At 37.6% G+C, this 24,249-nt stretch overlaps 1 protein-coding gene across 1 annotated transcript; it reads right to left on the reverse strand.

Annotated features, from left to right (window-relative positions):
• Window positions 1-22,539: 22,539 nt before the first annotated feature.
• On the reverse strand, window positions 22,540-23,057 carry LOC141601976 (uncharacterized). The gene is made up of 2 exons (XM_074422284.1): window positions 22,897-23,057; window positions 22,540-22,741 (listed from the first exon to the last, which is right to left on the reverse strand). The coding sequence occupies exons 1-2, from the start codon at window positions 23,055-23,057 to the stop codon at window positions 22,540-22,542; spliced, it is 363 nt and encodes a 120-aa protein (XP_074278385.1).
• Window positions 23,058-24,249: the final 1,192 nt, after the last annotated feature.

Genomic DNA, 24,249 nt, shown 5'->3' on the forward strand with positions numbered 1-24,249 from the left:
TTCATTTTTATGTTAATCGTCTTGATCTTGCGTTGCTCTTTATTATTAAGATGACGGTATTATATTGAGCGGGAACTTTATACTTAGTCAAAATTTTAGGAGACTTGCCATCATCAAAAAGGGAGAATTTGTTGAACCATATATTATATATATTTATGTTTTGATGATGTCAAGGTGCTTTATAATTTATATACTCGTTGCGCGTAATCGTTTGCTTAAGTCTTTTAGATTAGACTTATTTATTACAAGCAATAAAGAAGAATTGTGATGGGAGTATATCGTGATCAAGCCTCAATTGAAGATCAAGATTATCTAAGAATCATTCAAGTATTATAAGAAGACGAGGTCCGTCTAAAGATTAATCAAGCTTGGATGATGAAGTAGCCTATGCTCGAAGATCTCCTATGAAGATTAGAATAGTATAGGTGAATATCTCCTAATGGTAACTAAGAGTGAATTTCTTGTATTGGTAAAGTTATAGTTTTGCAGCTATAACATTACTAGTAAAAGAGCTCAATGTTATAGCTCTTCTACTATAACATTGAGATGCTTAGTTTTTATTACACGACTTGAATTGTTTCAAAATTGTTTTTGAAAAATGTTTTTATTTTAAATGTTTTAGTATAAGTATTTATTAAATAAAACCCGGTTTAGTGCGGAGTTCGGTTCTATGTTGAACATTAGTTAGTAATCGTTTTGGGTCAACTTATGAGTTGGACCATATTACTAATTAGGGTTTTAATATAGCTACTCCTAGAACCTAAATTCTAACCTAATATTAAGTTAGGGTTTGCACGAATCACGAGGCATATGAGCCGTGATATTTCGTGTGATCTAAGATATAACAAGATCTTTTTGTAAAGATTTTATTCTCTAAGGAATATCTTTACATATCTTTTATATCTTACTTGATATTGTTATTTATGAGAAAGATATTCTTGTTATGAAAAATCTTATCATATTTTAGAATTTATGGAAAAGATAATAGTAGGATAATTTATATTCTATCTTTTGGAATATTTTTTATTATCTTTAAGGCTTTAAGGAAAGAAATAATAGAAGATATGATTTGTTTACATATCCCTATTTCGGCTATTAGGGTTTTGCAGAAACCGATTAGCCTTGCTTCTTCCTTTCCTATAAATACTTTGCTTTTTGCAACATTTATCATAGAGACCTTAAGCATAAAATTGATTTAATCTTTCAAAGCAAAACCGTGTGTTTCATGCAAGAAAACCAATTTGCTATTTTCAAAAGGTCGTGTTTTTAAACTCGTATGTTCATTTGTTAAGTTATCGTTATAAGATAATAGTGCTCAATAGAGTTCTTACTTGTTCATTAACGTGAACCTTTGCAAGAATCATTAGTGCTTTCTTATTAGCGTAAGTTAGTCACTCGAGTATTTAACGGTACTCATTGAGTTACAGCTAGAGTTAGTTGTACGAGTTGGGTTAGCAAAATTTGTAATCCGTAGAAAGGTACTAAATTTTTTTAATCGAGAATAGTGGACGTAGGATTCGATTTGTGAAACTGAACCACTTCAAAAACCGTGTGTCAACTTCTCTTTCGTTCGTTTGATTGTTTAATTTGTTCTTACTTGATCATTAGTTAATTAGTTAAAGTTTAATCAATAAACTTTAAGTAATTAAATATATTCATACAATCGAAGAAGTTTTAAAAAGTTTTAAATCCTCAATTCACCCCCCCCCCCTCTTGAGTATTTTGGATCGATAGACTCATCATACTCCCTCCCATCCCGACCAAAGGTAACATGGACTTGTTGGGGCTGGTGTCCTTTACAGTTAGTGCAAGGACTTATAAATCTCTAAAAGGATCAAAGGGTATACTTTTGTATTATAATCAGTTGGTCCACGTTTATCAATAACGGTTGGCTTGCTAGATAAGTTTGACGTTATTGTCATACAGATGGCGGTGATCAACTGGTCCCTAAAAGTCACACCTATAGGATACGTTTGAGAGATGTGACGGTATGAAAATACAGTCATGTTGATGCCAGAAAATTGACTAAGCAGTTAGTCCGAGTTATTTGACTAGTAATTAGTCAAAATGCGATGTTGAGATACTTTATTTAATACGGATTAAATAAAATGGGCTAAGGCGAATTAAACAGTTAATTCGTAAATTAAATATAAACGATTATATTTAATTAATGTATATTGAATTAATTATACAATATTGTCTTTGTCGGACATGTATTAATATTTCAACTAATCCGAGTTATTAGTTGATGTTTTAATAACCGATAACCGATGACGATTTATAATAAAACCGCGTCATATACATTCAGCGAATATCGAGTCGGACCACGAGTTAAAAACAAGAGAAAGTGGAAAGCCCACTCTCCCCTATTGAGGCTCACGGCCGAACCAAGCAACAAAAGGAGAGCTTTCTCTCCTTTTGCCCTAATCATTCATTTGTGAAAAATAATTAAGGTTTAGAGAACATTACCTCTCAAAATTCAGATCTCACATCTAAGAAAAACTCACACAAATTCTCTCAATATTGCAAGGCAATTAGAGAATTCATTTCTAGCACAAGGGCATAGTCTCAGACGGTCTTGGGTGTATCGATTAGGAGGAAATCTACTTTGATTTCTGTTCTTAGGCCGCATCTCAAAGGACCCGAGGTTATTTCTAATGCTTTATCGTTTTTCTCATGTTTTCGTTTTATGACAATAATCACATATAAAATTTGCGTTATAGTCCTAATTTTATAGGGTATTATACGGATATTACCCCACAAGTGGTATCAGAGCGAGGCCACGTAAATTTTTCTATGTGTTTTTCATCAAACAAATTTGAATCGAAATTTTTTTTTTCCTGGAAAACCGTGCGGCCATTGTTGTTTTTCTCGGCCTGTTTTCTGTTTTTTGCCTAGAAATGCGTGCCACACATTTCTTGCTAGATCAGTCGATCTTTTGTTTCCAATTTGTTCTTTGCATATTGTAATTTTAATCGATAATTATTGCAATATGTTAAAGATGTATCAATTGTAATTTCAATTCTATACGGATTAGATTAAATTGCAATTGGGTTTTAACAAATCGTTTTGTTTTGATCTTTTGTTGCTCACGTTTTTGAGCCGAATTTTTTTTTTTTTGTTGCTCTCGGTTTTCAGCAGCATAATAAAAAAAAAAAAAAATTTTGGTACTGTTCACGCTCAGCCGTGAAGAAGAAAAAAAAAAAATAATTTTTGTTTTGTTTTTTTTTTTTCGGCCATTTTTTGCATAATACGGATTTATGCATTCGCTTGATAGTGAAACGGTTCACCCACGTACAATTTAGTTACTTTAAAACGATTTAAAGTAACGGATTATCACGGATTAAAATTAAGTTGATTAAAGCGGTTTTGTCACATAATTTTAATCATTAAAGGTGGTTTGGATTAATTTTAACATAATTACGGAATTATGTCACGAATAAATTTAAATTTTAGTTGATGCATTTTTTTATCGTTATTGTTGAATGCCTTGAATGCCTTTTATTACGTATTTATTCATTTTTACAAACGGTTGTAACTTAGTGTGGCCTTAGTAGAACGTGTTACCGTAATGATGGAACACGGTCTTGGTTGTATTTTGAGATCTCGTATCTCCATTTTTATTTTTTTTTATTTACAGTTTTTATTTAGAATGTAAATCGGTTTATATTTTGTAAATTTTAATTGTAATTTTGAGAAGACTAAAGATGGAGATCGGATGCTCACTCCCGCTGCATGGACAAAGATGGAACATCAAGACAAGCTTCTCGGGTCCAACGGTGGATTCCAAAGTTGTATTATGTTCTTTTTACTAGGATAGGCCACACTAGGAATTTTATTTACGTATTGCATTCTTTTATTTATTTTTCGTAACGATAATATGCATCATTTTCCGCCTAAATACCAAACCACCTATTTATTGCATGAAAACTGACTCATATAGAGGTCACGCGTTAGTTTTCTATAACATTCATATGTCACACGATTTAAGCCATCATCTAAATTAATTCATTCACGCAGTTGCTAGTTATTCGTTCACTTAAAATGAATTTAAACTAAGTTGATGGGATCTTCCTCGTATAAACCAAAATTGAGAATAGTCTTTATAGGTCAAACTCCAATGAGTCCCTTCTTCGTCGGTAGGCATAATATGACCCCTTCTACGTCGGGTAAGTTGGAACTGATTGACTTATTTTATCTCAACACTATGGTCACTCGTACGATCCTGTGATCATGGTGGACTATAGATAGGATTTACGGAAATCTATCGACCAAGAGTTCTTACGGAAGAATTGGCTAAACAGTTGGCTTATCAATTCACGGAAATTGAGTCTTGGGATCACTTGTATTATTTCTTGAGGGAGATCGATTATGCAAGTGCAATGAGTCTACACGATTAAAATGAATTTTAAATAGACTTAAATCACCTCGATGAGTTGCTTATTTCATTTTTGTTTTCTTTCTTTTTCAGTGTAGATCACGAACATTTAAACTGCTAATAACGAAATGGCTGGTCCTACTAACGACCCAATGCCAAGTGCCACATTGGACCGTGAGTCCTGGCTTCGGATCTTCATGAATCAGATGAATCAGTCTACTCGACTGAAGAATGATGGATCAAACTTCGCGGACTGGGAGGCGGCATTACGGAATGCTGCCGCTGCTGACGGAAAGCTCAAATATCTAATAGAGCCATCCCGCCAAACCCAGGTCCCACGGCTAGAGCTAACGAGATCGCCAAGTTTAACGATTTCTGTATGGAAGCGGGTGCGATTAAAAACGTACTCATTTTTGCAATGGAACCCAATTTGCAGAAACGCTTCATAGCCCAAGGTGCAAACAAGATTTTCACCACGCTCACTAAGGAATTCTCGAAAGCACCGAGAATCGTGACCTATGAGCATACCACTCGCTTCTTTGATACGAGACTCCAGAAGGGCCAACTAGTTAGCCCACACATTCTCAGCATGATTGAGAATGTCGAGAAGCTGGAGACGCTTGATTGTAAAATCAGCGAGAACATTGTGATTGACCGCATGCTTCATTCACTCCACGATGGTTTTGCGCTCTTTAGAGCGAATTACTATATGAATGATTTGAAGAAAAGTCCCCATGAACTGCACTCCCTTCTCGTACAGACCGAGAAGGACATGAAGTTCAGTGGGAGCATAAAACAAGATGTTCTCGTTGTGTCAAACAAGGGCAAGGGTAAGGGCAAAGCTAAAGAAGACCTAGCAGTAGGTAAGGCGAAGTTTAAGAAGTCGGGTTCAGGTAAGAGTGGGCCTGGTGAGTCGAGCAACTCATCAGGTGCGACAAAGAGCAAGAATGAAAACATGGAATGCCATCATTGCCACAAGACTGGGCATTGGAGGCGTACATGTCCTGTCTACCATGAGGACATAAAAGCAGGTCGTGTTAAACCTGTTGGTATGTTTTCTTCCTCTTCTACTTTTATTCATATGATTGAGATTAACCACGCAAGTTACGGAACTTGGGTACTAGATACTGGTTGTGGTTCTCATCTGTGTAATCATGTGCAGGGGCTCCGAAACATCGAACCCCTCGTAAAGGGTGAGGTGGACCTGCGTGTCGGGAATGGAGCACGAGTGGCTGCCGTCTCGAGGGGAACATACGTGATCCAGCTTCCTAGCGGATTTGAGTTATTTTTATATAACTGCTATTATGTACCCAGTCTTTCGAAAAACATTATTTCAGTTTCTGCACTTGACAAACTTGGTTTTTCATTTGTAATAGAGAATAATACTTGCATTTTCTCATTACACGATATGATTTATGGCAAGGCAGTCTCCATGAACGGAATTTATGTTTTAGATCAGACCACCGAAATATTACACGTAATGAATAAAAAGTTAAAGGTTGGTGACAAAGATCAAACATACCTATGGCACTGCCGTATGGGACACATTAATGAGAAACGCGTAAAACAGCTCATCAAAAATGGAGCTATCTCGGCCTTTGATTTTCAATCATTTGGCACGTGTGAATCATGTCTCATCGGTAAGATGACTCGGATTTCCTTCAAAGGTGTTGGAATGCGCGCTGCTGACCTATTAGGACTCATACACACGGATGTATGTGGACCTATGTCAATCACCGCACGAGAAGGCTATAGGTATTTCATCACTTTCACGGATGATTTAAGTAGATATGGCTATGTCTACTTAATGAAGCATAAAAGTGAATCCTTTGAGAAATTGCAATATTGAGAGAATTTGTTGTGAGTTTCTTTAGATGTGAGATCTGAATTTTGAGAGGAAAAATGTCTCTCAAAACCCTAATTATCCGTATAATACTCTATAAAATCAGGACTATAACGCAAATTTTATATGTGATTATTGTCATAAAACGAAAACATGAGAAAAACGATAAAGCATTAGAAATAACCTCGGGTCCTTTGAGATGCGGCCTAAGAACAGAAATCAAAGTAGATTTCCTCCTAATCGATACACCCAAGACCGCCTGAGACTATGCCCTTGTGCTAGAAATGAATTCTCTAATTGCCTTGCAATATTGAGAGAATTTGTGTGAGTTTTTCTTAGATGTGAGATCTGAATTTTGAGAGGTAATGTTCTCTAAACCCTAATTATTTTTCACAAATGAATGATTAGGGCAAAAGGAGAGAAAGCTCTCCTTTTGTTGCTTGGTTCGGCCGTGAGCCTCAATAGGGGAGAGTGGGCTTTCCACTTTCTCTTATTTTTAACTCGTGGTCCGACTCGATATTCGCTGAATGTATATGACGCGGTTTTATTATAAATCGTCATCGGTTATCGGTTATTAAAACATCAACTAATAACTCGGATTAGTTGAAATATTAATACATGTCCGACAAAGACAATATTGTATAATTAATTCAATATACATTAATTAAATATAATCGTTTATATTTAATTTACGAATTAACTGTTTAATTCGCCTTAGCCCATTTTATTTAATCCGTATTAAATAAAGTATCTCAACATCGCATTTTGACTAATTACTAGTCAAATAACTCGGACTAACTGCTTAGTCAATTTTCTGGCATCAACATGACTGTATTTTCATACCGTCACATCTCTCAAACGTATCCTATAGGTGTGACTTTTAGGGACCAGTTGATCACCGCCATCTGTATGACAATAACGTCAAACTTATCTAGCAAGCCAACCGTTATTGATAAACGTGGACCAACTGATTATAATACAAAAGTATACCCTTTGATCCTTTTAGAGATTTATAAGTCCTTGCACTAACTGTAAAGGACACCAGCCCCAACAAGCTCCCACTTGTCCGTACAAGTGTATGTGCAATGACGTTATCCGCACTAACTGGAGGACACAGCTCCAACATGACTCACTTTTCTCCTCACAAAAAGTGGGTCCATGTTACCTTTGGTTTGGATGGGAGGGAGTATATGTTTGGTTGACATAAAGTTTGATTATCAAAGTCGGTTGATGGTCTAGGAATTAAATCTTTTGAAGGAGTTAATAACGCTTTTCAAATGAAACTTCTATGGAAAATTCTTATGGATAAGGAAAGTATATGGGTCAAAGTGGTAACTAAAAAATACTTGAGAAATTGTTCACTTTTTGATCATAAGCCAAATTCAGTCTCTTCATGGCAATGGCGTAAACTCATGAGTCTTCGAACTCTATTTAGAAAAGGGTTCAGATAGCAGGTAGGTAATGGTAGGAATATTAAATTTTGGTTAGATAATTAAGCCTTTTCATATCCTTTTATTAATGTTGCTATTACCCGTGGTCTTAATATTTTGGTTAAAGATTTCATAACGCTCATTTGGGAGTTGTTCGTGGATTAAAATTTCTCTACTAAAACAGCAACTTGGTTAGCACAAGGTTTGTTCGATCAAAGTCTTGACAAATGTAAATTTTTCTGGATCTGGAAATTGAATAATCCTCCAAAGTTAAAATTTTTCCCTTGGAAAACTTGTGGTGATGACCTTCCTACGAAAGGTAGACTTCTTAAAAGTCATATTAATGTCCCAACTCATTGTGTTTTTTGCAATCATCCTTTTGAAGACAAAGATCATTTCTTTTTCAAATGTTCGTTGATTGTTGCAGTTATTCAAGACATGAACATTATTAGTTTTAATAAATTTTTGGCACTACATGATAATATTGCAAGTCAAAGTTTTATAATGAAACTAAACTATCTCAAAGATTTAACTCCAAAAGTTGATTTCATTAAGATTATTTTTATTTGGTGGAATGCATGGTTCTGTAGAAATGATATTATCTTTAATAATGTTCATTTAAATATCAGCAAACTTATTCTCTTATGCGGTAATAGCATTAAGATTTTGAATGAGACTAAACATAAATATCTCAACTGTAATACCCGGATCTTTCGACACTTCTAAAGAAACCTCGTGATATATGTGACGAGAAGAAACTCGAAAGCAAGGGATGTCCGTACACTAGACCTAGTGAGGGTGCAGTGGACCTAGTGGAGAGTATAGAGGACCAAGTGATTGGTACTTGGCCGAGTATGAGCAGTACTAATATAGGGTTTTGTCGTAATTCCCTTATCAAAAACAATTTGTAAAATATCCCAATTAAAGTAGTATAATCACGGATCGTTCGCAAAGATGGCGGGGGTTTATACTTGGTTAATTTCGATCTCAATTTAGTCTAGTAATTAATTGAAAAAGGATGAAATAAATTAAGTTAAGACTAAAGCAAATAAGAAATCAAGATCAAGCTAGAACAAAGGTTTGTAAACGATATATTAAAGACTAAGATCTTTCGGTTCACCCAAGTAAGGTGGATGTGAAAATGGGGTCAACAAGTAATGGGTAGTGATTTGGTTTAGGTTTGGTCACTAATTACTTAGTTTACCTAGAGCCCTACATCAAGCCTTCACTTTGTTTCAAACTCTTCATACACATACTATCAAGCATCTCTTTTCATTCTCAATCATGAAGATACTAAGCATAAATCAATAAAAGACTTGAACTTTTATACAAGCATTTCATCAAACACCTTATATGGTATGAAAACCAACCAATTACCCAAAACCCATATGTTAACTACCCATATTCAACATCCAAACCTTACCTAAGATCCTCCTAAACCCTAGAGGGGGACTACTCACTCATGCTAATAGGAGACATGTATGTAAAGAATTGAAGAAACAAGCATAAATAAAGCAATAAACATTATACTAATTCAAACAATGAACTTGGAAATGTAAACAAAATAAGACAAAATGAAATTAGAAAGGAAATTATACCAAAGCTTGAAACTTGGATTGAAATAAGGAAATTTTTTTTCAATATCTTCAATTACAACCCAATAACCATTGTAAACAACTCAAATAATCTAAATCTATGATAGGACCATTTTATATACATTTTAACCCCTATTTTAGCTCTATTTTACATGTCATTTGCACTAATGTTAGTGATTTAATGAGCTTATTCCGTGTTCTAGTTGTGTTTGCTTGTTTCCATTGTGTTTTGTAGGAAATTAAGCTTTTAGTAGCTTTTTCCCGTTAAAGTAGCAAGCACATGAGTTCACGAAGTTAAAAAGACTAAGCATGACCTCGAAAGGGTATTTTGGTAATTTTCAAGCCCGAGTAAGAAGTATGAAGTTTGGGTTGATATGCAAAATGTGATCATACAAAATAAAGCCTAAAAGAGAAGTCCAAATTCATGTGGAGAAAGCAAGCTTAATATGCTCTTAGGAAGCTCATTGTGCAATTAACCGGAGGATTAAAGATGTGTTAATAGCTCACATTGGATTCCTTTGCAAATTTAAGACGGAATTAAGAGAAAGATCTTAAAATGCCATGACCCCGATCGGGGTGCCCCTATTATACCTCGTTTACGTTACTCCCTTTGGTCCTATATAAAGGGTGTTGTATCCACACAATTCACACACTTTTCCATACGCTTTAGTCTTAGTTTTCAGAATAAAATGTAGTTTAGATTAGATTTCCTTTAAGCATTCCTTTAGTTGTTACAAAAATTTCTTTAAGCATTTCAATTTATAATACAAGTTCATTTACAAGTCAGTTCCGTTTGTTCTATCTTGTTCTTCATTTCCAAGTTCATTTCCTTTGTTGAGGTAATTCTATTTCTTGTATTGTTTTGTTATTTCCTTTGTCATTTCCATTATTAGTTATTTATCATGTTTACTTTATCATTTGTCATTAGTTTAGTTTACATTATGCAAGAGTAGTTTACTTTGTCTAGGGAATAAGGGAAGTCATGCATAAATAGTTTTTGCAATTGTTGAAATAGGATGTTATAGTAATCGATTAAAAGTTTCTTTTACATGTTTGCTTTGTTTTGTTAATCTTTGATAAATAATCACAACCTTAGATTAAATTTGTTAATTCACTTATCTAAGTCGAGAGGCACGAAATTGAATTAGACTAAGCATGTTTTAGTAGACGACCTAGTCATAACGAGAGTTCGCTAGGACCCAATCTATGGTTGACAATAAGGCCGAGAGGTGGTTGTCTTTAAGCCTAAACAATTAACGATATTATCAACTCCTATGTTTAATTTGTGCATTTACATAATTTGCATGTGTGACCCGACCTCCCTAGACTCTTCCTTTATTGTTATTATTTACAAAACTAATCATTTAATCAATCGATAACCGACCTAGATAAAATTTACCCCATAACAACTTATATAGTAACTCTCATCTCCTTGTGTTTGACCCTATTACTACATTCATTTGTGTCTAGGGTATTTATCTTTGATTAGGTTGCGACATCCTATCAATCTAATCTATTTTAGGAAGTAATTAAGGCTTAAGTATGGAAAGATTAGTACTTGATTAAGGAAAGCTTAACATTAAAGAGGAAATAAATTCAGATTTAGGGTAGTGTGTCTAATACAAATTATGACGGTCTATATATAGTGTTCTAATAATTAGGTCAAACAAAGAAGAGGAAGACAAAAATTTGGAGAAGGAGTCTGGGCCGGTCACCGGCCGCCGGTTCTGGACCGGCTCAGAACCATCTGGAATTTCTTCTTCAAATTGGTCTTGTCTTGGATTAGTAGTGGTTTTGGGCTGGTTGACTGGCCGCCGGTCCTGGGCCGGCTCAGAACCAACTATAAGTTCTTCTTCAAAATTGATCCAAGGCTCCTATGAGGGACTCTCAACCGGGGGATCGGCTGCAGGCCGATCGGCTGGGAGTCCTCCTATGCTTTCTTCCCTCCTTCTTCCCATGCTAGCTTCATATGCTACTTTGATTGCTTCCTTAATCTCTTTTGGCTCAAATTCTGCAAGATGAGATGTAAACTCATAGCATGGGACTAAGGACGTAAAATGCAAGCTAAAGATGTCAAAACTGTCTTAATTCGAGACAATATGCATAGGGAAGAAGGGGAAAATTGCTACCAAATAAGCACATATCAAGTACTCGGTCGAGTGAGAGGCACTCGGTCGAGTACGAGTAGTACTCGAACTAGTGGGTGACACTCGCCCAAGTGGACTCAGCACTCGACTAAGTGCACTGTGTCAGACCGAGTTATAAATTACTTGAGATTCTTGTTTCACTTAACCCTAAAACATTTCCCCTTCTCTCTCTTCAATGGAACACTCCCAAATCCCCCCATATGGTGTTTGAGCTTGAGTTTGAAGATGGTGCTTCCTTTTTCCTACCTTATTCCGGATCTACGCTTGTAAGTCAGAATCTCACCTTCCTCCCTTATCTTTCTTTTAAACCCTAACTTTTGGAGGTTTTGTTATGGGCAATTAATTAGTAATTAGTATGTATAATATGGGTAACTAAAAGGTTATAATAAGGGCTTTGTATTGTATACTAGTATAAGAGATGTTGTGATAGTTATTATGTAATTATGTAGGATAAGACGGTTTTGGCGAGATGGATCTTGCTTGTTTCGGATTGCTTATGGAGTATGCTAAGAGGTAGGTTCATCCTACTCGGTTTTAGTAATATGAATTCTTGTCCGTGTGCTTATTATTCATTTCCTCATGGTATGAGTTGGTTTGCATAATATTATGATATTAGAATTGTTGTGAGTCGTATGTGTTTTCGGAAAGGCATATTAGCGTGGTATTGGATTATGACGACTCAGAGAGTCAGGATAACAGAGGTATTGGTATTCATGGTATAATTGGAATGTGTCTTATCATAGGTCGTATATTCACATAATATATTGCATATTGTATCCGTTGTAGCTATCGTATATCTTGGAGAATATGGTGGAGATGTGCGTGTTGTTGAGGAGACGTAAGGCGGTTGGGAGACCGTCTGACGCTTGGGCTGCCTCTTGGAGCTTCCCACTCTAAGAGGGATGTTCACATTAATGGCTTAAGTTATGGAGGGACTCGTGTGGTGTCACGTGCCTGACAAGACTTCGGTTAACGCCCGAACTCGGTACCACAGGTGTGTCCCGAGTACCTGTTTTACGGAGTGCGGTCCGGTTGTTTGGTGGATGGTGTTGCGATGCCGTCACCGGTTGTGATGCGGTGGGTGCGTCCCTGGTCTCGGGAGGTAATTGTGTAATTGTCATCAATAAAGAATCGTGTCTTGTGCATTCTATGTCGTGTTGCATATTTACATTTATTTCGTGTTTAAGTATTTATATTATTGAAACTGACGCATGTTGGCTGTTTGTAATTGTCACCTATTTCCGGGGTGGCCTGTGTTGATCCATATGTTATTTCCGATCATATGGGGAGCAATTTGTATATAGGTTTGGTTTTGGTATCACACGGGAGATGGGACGAGCTCCGGACCTTGGAGTCGATTTGTTTAGTTAGATGATGGACGACATAGAAGTAGTTGAGTTATAGCTTCCACTTTTTATTCATTTATTCATTATGTAATTCAGTAAACATGTATTTATTTAAAATGTTTCTTAATTGTAATTCCAATCTTACTGCCTCGAGAAACCGAGATGGTGACATCTCCCGATTACCTTGGCCGGGTAAGAAGTGGGTATTACAAAGTGGTATCAGAGCGACGATTTTGGAACCTAAACCAATGAACTCAAATGAACCTAGGTGTTTCTAATAAAATGAACCCGACATGAGTATGATAGGAGGCCGATTTTGGATGAGTAGGCACCCTCATATCAAAATAAGTTCTTATTGTCTTCACCGGTAAACTACATGGGTAGTTATAAGTATTGGTGAACGCTATGTGAAACGTGATGTGCTTGCTTGTTAGCCATGACAAGTTGATGAATTTCTTGCATTGTGTGGTAGTTCATGACATGGTGTATGATAATATGCGAAGATGGGATGAAATGATGGATGTGTGTGACATGTTTTGGAAGCGGTTATAACGTGTTAGTGTGTGAGGGACATTAGTCCCGTTCTTTATCATTATAATATCACGTGTGTGATTTAGACTTTCTAGTATTATCGTTAGGATACGAGTTAGTAGTGGTTGTTAGTGGAGTAGTCGCTAGTATGGAAGTAATGTATCAGAGACGGTAAGTATGATGACGCGTGAGCTAACTCGGGATGAGTCACCGATGGCCGGTGGACTTCCGAACATTCTCTTTTGTTGCAGGAACGATACTCTTTTATCTTAGCTGGAAATTTGCTAGCCATAGTGAAATACTCAACCGAGTGCGAGTAAACACGAGGCCGAATACAAGACAGTCGATTGAGTGGACTATTTTTCCAGAATCTGGAATTTTCTGAAAAATGGGTCACTCGACCGAGTGGAAAAAGACACTCGACCGAGTGCAAGGTCACTCGACCGAGTGAACTCGGCTCTCGTCCGAGTGAACTCGGCCCTCGACCGAGTGAACTCGGCCCTCGACCGAGTGAACTCGGCCCTCGACCGAGTGAACTCGGCCCTCGACCGAGTGAAATTCTGGGCAGCAAAATTTCGCTTAAGTCATGTATATGTATTGTTCTTATTTCCTTCAATCTTCTTCATTCTTCATAACTCCAAACACCATAATCTCTCTAAAAATAACACAAAAACCCAATTGCTGCTCATTTTTGAAAGGATTCAAGTTTTCCACTCCATTTATCTTTCTTAATATTTGTTAATTAAGCAAAGTAAGTGATTTTCTCTTTCCTCTCATTTTTCCCCAATTTGATTTTGTTTAGATTTACTATAATTTCTTTAAGTTTTATCAAGTATTTGCATATTTTTGTTTAATTCATGATATTAATAAACTTTCTAGACCATTAGTAATGACAAAAATGAAAATTTCATGTTGAATTTTGTCTCAAATTAATGAATTTCGAAATTCGGGTTCTTGAGACAAGGATTTAATTTTTGTAGTTATGTACTTGGTTTAATTATTTAATAAAGGCTTAACCTTTGTTGTTTGATACTGTCATTTTGTATCAAAAATAAACCTAATTAAAACTAACAAAGAAGCTAGTGATAAGCAGGGTCGATCTCCACAGGGAGGCAAGATATCTGTTAAAGGTCCGTCTATTAGGGTCACAAAATGGGGGGTTTGAATTTTGGTTTCTAAACTAATAAAAGGTTAAAGGAAAGAGCAGTAAAGAGAGAGCGATAAAAGGTAGAAAATATGAATAAAGTGATCAAATAAAAGAAAGCATGCCAGGATTTCGGTTCACCATGGTAGTCTATCGACTTAGCTGCAAATAGCCTAGACAATCCACTGTGAGAGGGATACAAGAAAGGTCCTTCCGGTCCACTTTCTATCCTAGATTTCCACTAACTTAACTTCCGTCCTCGTTAGGGTAGTCTACTGTTCATAGCAGGTCTATTTCATCCAATCTTCCGATCCAGGAGTAAATTTAACCAGATTAAAGGTAACTTAGAAGCGTGCACTCAACTAAGTCGGTATTACAGTTAAATTGCCATGGGTACAGGTTCTCACAAATAATCATCTAGTCTATTCGCTACATCGTCACAATCCTACCATGGATTCCCTAATCCCGACATAAGAGAAATTAGCTACTCATATTACTAATGATGTCAACAATAATAATATAAAGCATACTAATTGAAGGCATGACGAAATAACAATAATTAAGCATAAACAGAATTAGGGCAAAAATAATTAAGAGAGAAACAAGAATTAAAGTAAAGAAACAATGAGATTAAGATCAATAAGGAAAGAATTATTACAATCTCAAGCAATCCGGCGTAAAGAACAATCCAGTATCCAAGCAAGAGATTAAAGATAAAGTTTAACAGTAGAGAGTATGAAAATGAGATTAGAGAGTTCTAAGATGATAAAAGTGTCCTAATGACCTAATTAATGAAAGCTTAAATAGGAAAATAAAAGGTTTAATGAAAATAAAACTAATCACGGGTCACTTAAAGCCCGCGTGAAACTAAAACCTCTCGATCAAGTGATATAAAACCACTCGATCGAGGTCTTTATCAGCTAATCCTCTCGATCGAGCCAAAATACCTTTCGATCGAGGACATCCAATTTCCAGCATTTCGATCGAGTAAATAAAAGTACTCGATCGACCTCTCGTGTCCTCCAAACCACTCGATCGAACCAAAAGACTTCTCGATCGAGTGCTTTTCTTCGTATCAGCCTCTCAAGCTGACTTTGACTGCTTCGTTGACCACCCTTCACGCACTCCAAGGCATAATTCCCGCTCTAACACTCTCGTCTCCTCAATATGCATGCTAAATAGGACGAAAAGAGTACGGTTTCACCACTTTCAGGTTTATTTCTGCAATTCAGACAAAATAAACCAAAGTAGGCAATTTGGGGCATTTTGCAATACATAACGGTATAAAAATGCATAGAAATACGTGCAAAATAAGACTAAAAAGGCTATATAAAATGCACGTATCATTGTTAATGCTAGATCTTACCTTACATTTGAAATTTTGTCTCAAAATTTTGTCTTAGGATTTTCGAAAATTTAGGGTGCTCATGCCCAAATTTTAATTTTTCATGTGTAAAACATGGTTTAATTGTTTGGTAAGACTACTATCCATGTTAGTGATGCTATACTTTAACCAAAATTGAAAATTTCATCCCAAAATGTTGTCAAAATTTTGACATTTATGTCTTGTATGCCTACATTTTGATTTCTAGACTTAAAACATGGTTTAATTACCTCATAAGGTTCCAAGCTTGATTAGTAATGCATGTGTAGCCTTAAAGTGGAAAAAGTACCTTAAAACTTCCTTCAAATTTTCGAAAATGGGTAGCATGAATACCCGGATTTTGTTTTTTCATGCTTAATCCTTGTTCTAATTGTCTCTTTGTACTTCAACTCTTGATAGTAATGTTATTGTGTTTCCTTAAATTAGCAATTTTTTCTCAAAACCATCAAATTTTCGAAATGAATGGTAGTATACCGGAAAATTTTAACTTTTCATACTTCATTCGATTTAATTGTGTCAAGAGTTTGATAACAACTAGATTTATTGTATGACGCCTCAGTCGGGTTCTAAATGTTGTGTAATTTCACAAACCCCATTTTTTCGAAAAATTGGTGTCTTAAATAAGCTTATGGTTTGATTGATTTCAAAGAAACTGTGTCAAAGTTTTCTACTCATATTGTTGTTTATGGACCAGAAGTAGAAATGGGAAGTTTCCAATTTGTCTCAAAATTGTCTTAAATTCCCATTCTTTATATCCGGAACATTGTTGTGTGGATTACTTTCGTAGCATGTCGAGAACTTCAAGAAACGCTCGCGGAAGGCAACCCTTCCAAGAGCTGGAGGCCCCACCCGAGATAGAAGCCCCTGGATTTTCGGACATTGTGTTTGAGAGTGAAGCCCAAAAGAATACTTTCCTTGCCATAGCCGAGAGGCCCATGAACCCAACTAGGTGGGTGGCCACCTCAGTGTTGGTACATATGGACATAGAAGAAGCTATGGAACACATTTTTGGCGTCCTCGGGCTTGAGGGCTTATACACCCTTAAGAAGAGATGTTACCGGAATTTGACCCTCAAATTCTTGAGTTCTTTCCACTATGACAAGGTGGCTAAGAGGGTGACCTTTAGGCTAAAAAATACCAACTTCGATATGACGCGGGACTAGTTTGCGGAGGCTTTGGAAGTATAAAAAGGAAAAGAGACTCACCTTGAGGAGGCCCCCAAGGGGATGAAGGCGACAAGGTATATAGGCTTATATACCGGGAAAGAGCGGACCACAGTGGGTGCCATGAAAGATAATGATGTGGAGCACCCAACTTTGAGGATATTCTTACGCTTCATGACCCATTTGCTCTTCGGTAGAGACGATGTGAGTAAACTTAATTCCACCGAAGTCTTACTTTTAAGCTCTTACTTGAACCCATATAGAGAAAAACCCTTCTTCTTTAGTGCCATTTCCATAGTCTGCCTTGCCTTGGAAAGGATGACAAAGTCGGAAAATTGCTCCTTATATTGTAGGGCTCTCGTCACCCGACTCGCGTATAAGCTCGTGGGGTTCGAACCGGGACCGGAGTATAAACCCATGGTGGAAGAAGTATTGTACTTTAGTAACAAGTTCACGGAGAAGTTGAAGTGGTTTAAGGAAATGAGCGAGGAAAAGTATGTGTGGAAGGTGAAAGGAAAATTGTGGACGAGACCCCCCGCATGGGATGACCTTTTGGAAACTGATTGCCTCAAAGAAGAAGATAAGTCTCGCCCTCCGCCGCAAATATGAACCATTCCCCATAGACTCCTCTTTGAATTTGATAAGGATGGTAAACCCCAAGCCCCTCCTTCCCCATGTGACACCCTAACCTTACAAGCACTATCCCCTCCGACCGTACATGTACCGTCACCGACCCTCCCTAGACATGTATCACCTCCACCAAACACCTATGTGAATTACTAATACCCACCCAATCTTGAGCCTAACCACAATGGAGCGGAGCTCGCCTATAGGGTAAATAACGCAATCGTGATGAGGAGCATGTTCGATTTGGCGTCGATTCAAGGGGTGAGACTGCCCCGTAGTCCGAGGGATGACTCGGGGATTTTCAACGCCTATGGCGTGGAACCGACGGTGTGGAATGATACTCCCCGTGAATATGGGTATTTACTTGACCCTTCGGCGGGACCGCAACAGGCTAGCGGAACCAGTTGTTTGGTGACTCGCACTATGGTAATAGTGGGGCGGGTCCATTCAAAACAACTAGGGAAAGTAGGGAGTAAGAGGACGGTGATGGTGATGATTGTGCTTTTGACGGTGAGAATGAAGAGTAGGAACCAATAGAGTGAGGAGGGAACCGTCTCGTTGGTCTTAATGCTTATTGAGTCGGACTATGAAGTAATATTATGTCGGTCGTAGACTTGGATAATTATTTTAATTATATTGTAATCATGGCCATAAGGCCAAGAGTTGCTTGAATATGGTTATTTGGTGGTGTATTAGTCACCATTATAGATTATTTAAATTTGTATGGTAGAATAGGTAAGCTTTGGACAATTCTTGAGGATGACCTCATTCTGCCTAGGTGACACTCGATCGAGTACCCCCTGCACTTGACCGACTGCCGCCTACTCGGTTGAGTGGCCCCTCTCACTCGATTGAGTGGCCTGTTTTAGGCATCCTTTTGTCAATACACAACTTAGTCTCTGGTGATTACCTTTCTTTAGTGGTTATACCTGTCTTATTGTAGTTGGAGGGGCGTTGTAACTTCTTGTGATCTGATTCCTTGTGAATTGTTTACATTTGACCATATAACATGATGTTTACCATTTTAAATGTGCCTAGCTAATTGGCAATTGTTCATGTGACATGACTAATTTAGCAACAAAATGACAAGATAACTTGTATGGTACATGTTAATCACCATGATATTATTTTGTAAAGATGTCCATATTACGTGATGCGTCCTATTTATGTGTCATATAGTGGTTATTAAATGCGTGATTGAGTATGGTAATCTTTATATAAACGGAAGTGTGTATCATGAAAGGAAAACATGTGCGATCATATGTGATGGTTTTGACGGAGTATGCGCATGGCACGACAAGTATGGGAGCGACAATGTTGGAAGTAATTGAATCATAATATGAGTAATAATTGCCCACTTTGTAATCGTTTTTCTTATGAAATCATATATTTTGTCAAGATGATGCAGACTTTGTTGCGTATATTTGCGTACACATATGTGTATAGTCATGAGAGTTTCATGGAAATACCCTGAGTCAGGATCTACCTATGAGATTAGAAAGCTAAACCTTGGCTTGGACTGTGTTCTTTGACTTATGGGGGACCGTTGATAAAAGTGAGATAAACGTTATGATGGTTAGATGAGATTCAACCGTGAGAATTAGGTTGGCAAAGAAGTGTGATAAACCCGGAGGTTACTAACTATGGATCTTATTATGTAGGTAATATGAGGGTTATCATGATAGTCGAACGGTGAAATTCAGGACGAAGTTCTCTTTTAAGGGTGGTGGATGTAACAATTGGGAATTCAAGGTAATATAGCAAGCATGAGATGGTATGATGAGCACAAGAGTGTATAAAGATAGAGGAAAACGTGTGAACATGGTGAGGATGATATTGGCAAAATGAGAGTAATGATGACGGTAAGAACCTTGAGGATATTACGAGAAAGTAAGGGAAATGTATGAGAGCCGATAGTGAGACTTGAAGAAGTGGTTGCGAAAGGAGAGTCGAGGCAAACTTCAGGGACAAAGTTCATTTTAAGGGGGAAAGATTGTAATACATGGATCTTTCGAGACTTCTAATGGAACCTTGAGATACGTGAGAGGACCATTAGGCTTGACGAGAAGAAACTCGGAGCAAGGCATGTCCCTACACTAGACCTATTGGAGTGTAGAGTGGACCGAGTGTGTGGTACTTGGCCGAGTACGAGCAGTACTCGACCGAGTGAGAGGCACTCGACTGAGTACGAGTAGTACTCAACCGAGTGGGTAGCACTCGACCGAGTGGAATCAGCACTCGTCCGAGTGCACCGTGTCAGACCGGGTTATAGTTTACTTGATATTCTTGTTTCACCTAACCCTAAAACATTTCCCTTTCTCTCTCTTCAACCCCAAACTCTATCCCTTCTATCTAGAACCCTCCCAAATCCCCTCTTATGGTGTTTGAGCTTGAATTTAAAGATGGTGATTCCTTTATCCTACCTTATTTCGGATCTACCCTTGTAAGTCAGAATCTCACCTTCCTCCCTTGTCTTTCTTTTAAACTCTAACTTTTGGGGGTTTTGTTATAGGTAATTAATTAGTAATTAGTATATATAATACGGGTAATTAAAGGGTTATAATAAGGGCTCTGTATTGTATAATGGTATAAGAGATGTTGTGATAGTTATTATGTAATTATGTAGGATAAGATGGTTTTGGCGAGACGGATCTTGCTTGTCTCGGATTGCTTAAGGAGTATGCTAAGAGGTAGGTTCATCCTATTCGGTTTTAGTAATATGAATGCTTGTCTGTGTGCTTATTATTCGTGTCCTCATTGTGTAAGTCAGTTTGCATAATATTATGATATTGGAGTTGTTGTGAGTCGTATGCGTTGTCGGAAAGGCATATTAGCGTGGTATTAGATTATAACAACTCAAAGAGGTGGGATAACTGAGGTATTGGTATTCATGGTATAATGGGAATGTGTCTCATGATGAGTCGTATATTGGCATATTATGTTGCATATTGTATCGGTTGTAACTATCGTATATGTTGGAGAATATGGTGGTGATGTGGGTGTTATTGAGGAGACGTAAAGCTGTTGGGAGACCGTCTTATGATTGGGTCGCCTCTTGGAGCTTTCCACTCTAAGAGGGATATGCGCATTAATGGCTTGAGTTATGGAGGGGCTCGCGTGGTGTCACGATGCCTGGCAGGAGTTCGGTTAGATCCCGGACTCGGTACCAAAAGTGTATCTTGAGTACCTTTTTTACGGACTGCGGTCCGGCTGTTTGGTGGGCGGTGCTGCCGTGCCGTCACCGGTTGTGGTGCTGTGGGTGCGTCCCTGGTATCGGGAGTTAATTGTGTAATTGTCATGAATAAAGAATCGTGTCTTGTGCATTCTGTGTCATGTTGCATATTTATACACTTATGTCTTGAATAAAGACCAGGAGCTAATCGGACCCTTGCCAGATTCGTGACACCATATAAATCCCCTTCCTAATATCATAAACATGCACGTCCTCCTTGGAGTGGGAAACTACAAAGTGCGACCCAGGTGTGAGACGATCCCCGAACCGCCTAACATGTCCTCAACACCACAACACAATCACAACTCTGCCAATCCTCTACCAACATCCACCAACATCAATCCACATGTAACTAATATGCATCACAATATGTCAAGTAAGCCACTTTCACATTAAACATGACCCACCAATATGCCGTGAATACATGTACCAACAATACTCCAACTCTTTAAGGCACAATTCATCATTATTATGTTATAATGAGATTCCAATAACAATATGAGACCAACAATAATTACCCATCATGATGTTATAATGCAATCCCGACAATAATATGAGACTAACAACAATTACGCATTATCATGTTATAATGCAATTCCAACAATCATATGAGACCAACAATAATTACTCATCATCATGTTATAATGCAATTCCAACAATTATATGAATTTAATGACAATAAAAACATGTGTAAACATTTATATTATCAAAATAGAGTAGGTAAATTCTAGCTTTTTGTAAATCTTCAAAAACAGGCACAAACACTAGAAATGCTCCTCTATGAAGTCTTCTCCTAAAATAATTATGAAATTCTTATCACAACCATGTCCTATAACAATAATATATATTATCCCTTAGTACAACTATTTAATTACTCAATTTCCAAATTAAAACACCCAAAAGACAAAACCCTGAGTTTTCTCCGAAATCTAGGGTTCCAATAACAATAAATTGAATAAGGAGCATGAATAGAGACTTACACGTGAAAGTAAGCAAGAAAGGATCCAACTTGGTGCACAAATCCCCCAAATCAAAGGTTAGTCTTCTTGCTAGGGTTTTGGGAAGGTTCTAGAGAGTTTTGAGAGGATTATGTTTGTTTAAGAGAGAGAAAATACTGTTCACGGGTATATATAGCAACACGGAACCAAAACCCGCATTTCTGGATTTAAACCGGAGCACTCAGTCGAGTGCTTGAAAGCACGCGGTCGAGTGCTTGAAAGCACGCGGTCGAGTGCTCAGAAGCACTTGGTCGTGTGCATCAGCCACTCGGCCGAATGCCACCTAGGCAGAACTTGGGTTAAACCCAGAAAGCATTCGGCCACTACTACTCGGTCGAGTACGTGCCACTTAGTCGAGTACTATGCTGTACTCGGCCGAGTGTACTACTTTAAAATTAGGGGTATTACCGTCTTCCTCCCTTAAAACAAACTTTGTCCTCGAAGCATCCGACCTATACAATACACCTATAACACTACTCTCTTTGACACAACAACGTCCCAACGGAAAGGTCTCTATAACACATGACACTCACATGCCTAACAAGTGAGTTAGGAAAGGACAACTAATGACCAATGTAACCAAGAAAATAACTACAAAGGTTAAGTAGATTCATCTAAACAAAGAAACTTGTACTTTGCGCACACGCTCTATCCCTCTAAAAATAAGGTTACGGCCTCTTAACTAAACTCATACTTGATCAAAGAGATAAGGATAGCGCTCCTACATTGCTTCAACAGCCTCCCACGTTGCCTCTTCTACTTGATGGTTGGACCAAAGCACTTTCACCAACACCGTTTTCCCGTGTCTTGTCTTTCTCACTTTATTGTCTAACATCTCCTTAGGAGTCTCCACATAGGTCAAAGCATCATCCAACTCAATCATCTTCACTTCAAGAACATGTGTAGGCTCGCTCACATAATTTCTTAATTGAGACACGTGAAACACATTATACGCACAATCGAGAGCCGGTGGAAGTGCCAACGGTAGGCCACTTCCTCAACCCTATCTAAGATCTCATACGGACCGATAAACTTTTGGCTTAATGTAGCTTTCTTCCCAAACCGCATCACTCCTCACATGAGAGAAACCTTAAGCAACACTTTGTCCTCGACCGCAAACTCTATGTCACTCTTCCTCAAATCGGCATAGCTCTTTTGCCGATCTTGTGCCGTTCTCATCTTTTCTTGCATAACATGTACTTGATCAACCATGTCTTGGATCATTTGAGGTCCCAACATTACGGCTTCGGTGCTACCATCCCAACATATAGGACTTCACCATTTCCTCCCATATAGAGCATCAAAAGGAGCCACCCCGATACTTGCATGGTAACTATTGTTGTTCAAGAATTCAATCAAGTTTAGCCTTTTCTCCGATGTACCTCCGAATTCTATGACACACACCCTAAGCATATCTTCAAGGGTTGGAATAGTTCTCTCATTTTGTCCATCTGTTGCCAGCATAAATGCCATACTTATATTCAATTGAGTACCCAAAGAGTCTTGCAATTCTTGCCAAAATCTAGAGATGAATCTAGCATCTCGATCCGACACTATATCCTTAGGTATTCCATGAAATTTCATGACATTATTCCGGTATGCATTGGCTAATTCCACCTTGTTCCATATATCCTTCATCGGTACGAAGTGAGCCGACTTGGTAAGCCTATCCACAATAACGCAAATCATATTGTTACTCTTTTGAATTCTCGATGTCCCACAATGAAATCCATTGATATTGATTCCCATTTTTATTCCTGCACTTCCAATGGTTGAACTTTACCTTGAAGCCTTTTATGTTCCCCTTTAACTCTTTGGCAAGTCAAACTCCTTGCCACGAACTCCGCTACTTCCTTCTTCATACTCGGCCACCAAAACGTCTTTTTGAAATTTTTATACAACTTGTCACCACCCGGACGCACTGAGTAAGATGTATTACGAGCTTCATTATAACACCCCGATTTTCAGTTAAGTTAAAAATTACATTTACATTAAAAACTCGTTAAAATTCGGGATATTATAATCAATATACAAAGTCTCTCTACAAAATGCTTTCTATACCAAATAATACAAAATGAAATAAAACTTTAACAAGGTCTTTTATCAAAAGATCGATTTGAAAATCTTTGAAACCACAATGGAAGTCACCTGAAATAAACCATCACTGTGAAAGGTAGCCCAAGAGGGACAAACACTTCAGCTTGCTCAGTATAAGGAGCAACAATAGGAAAGGAAAGGAAATGAGAATTCTTTAGTTTAGTATTTCCAATGATGAAACAAATAAACTAAATTTGTCTGTATAAAATGGTCGGAAGACATTTTAAGTGCTGCAACAACCACCTTAATGAAACATTATTTCCCTTGTTTTAACAAAATACTCCCTATTATACAAACACGCAAGATAAGATTATCGCCAACTGCTTCTAAGTAT

This window comes from Silene latifolia, chromosome 9 (genome assembly GCF_048544455.1).
Source record: "Silene latifolia isolate original U9 population chromosome 9, ASM4854445v1, whole genome shotgun sequence".
NCBI classification, from domain to species: Eukaryota; Viridiplantae; Streptophyta; class Magnoliopsida; order Caryophyllales; family Caryophyllaceae; genus Silene; species Silene latifolia.

What these genes read in the sequence shown, in the direction of transcription:
- LOC141601976 (XM_074422284.1), bottom strand. Translation starts at nt 23,057, where the DNA reads ATGTTGGGACCTCAAATGATCCAAGACATGGTTGATCAAGTACATGTT. An exon ending in TTGCTTAAGGTTTCTCTCAT is followed by an intron (nt 22,742 to 22,896) that starts GTGAGGAGTGAT and finishes GTCTCAATTAAG; the next exon opens with AAATTATGTGAGCGAGCCTA.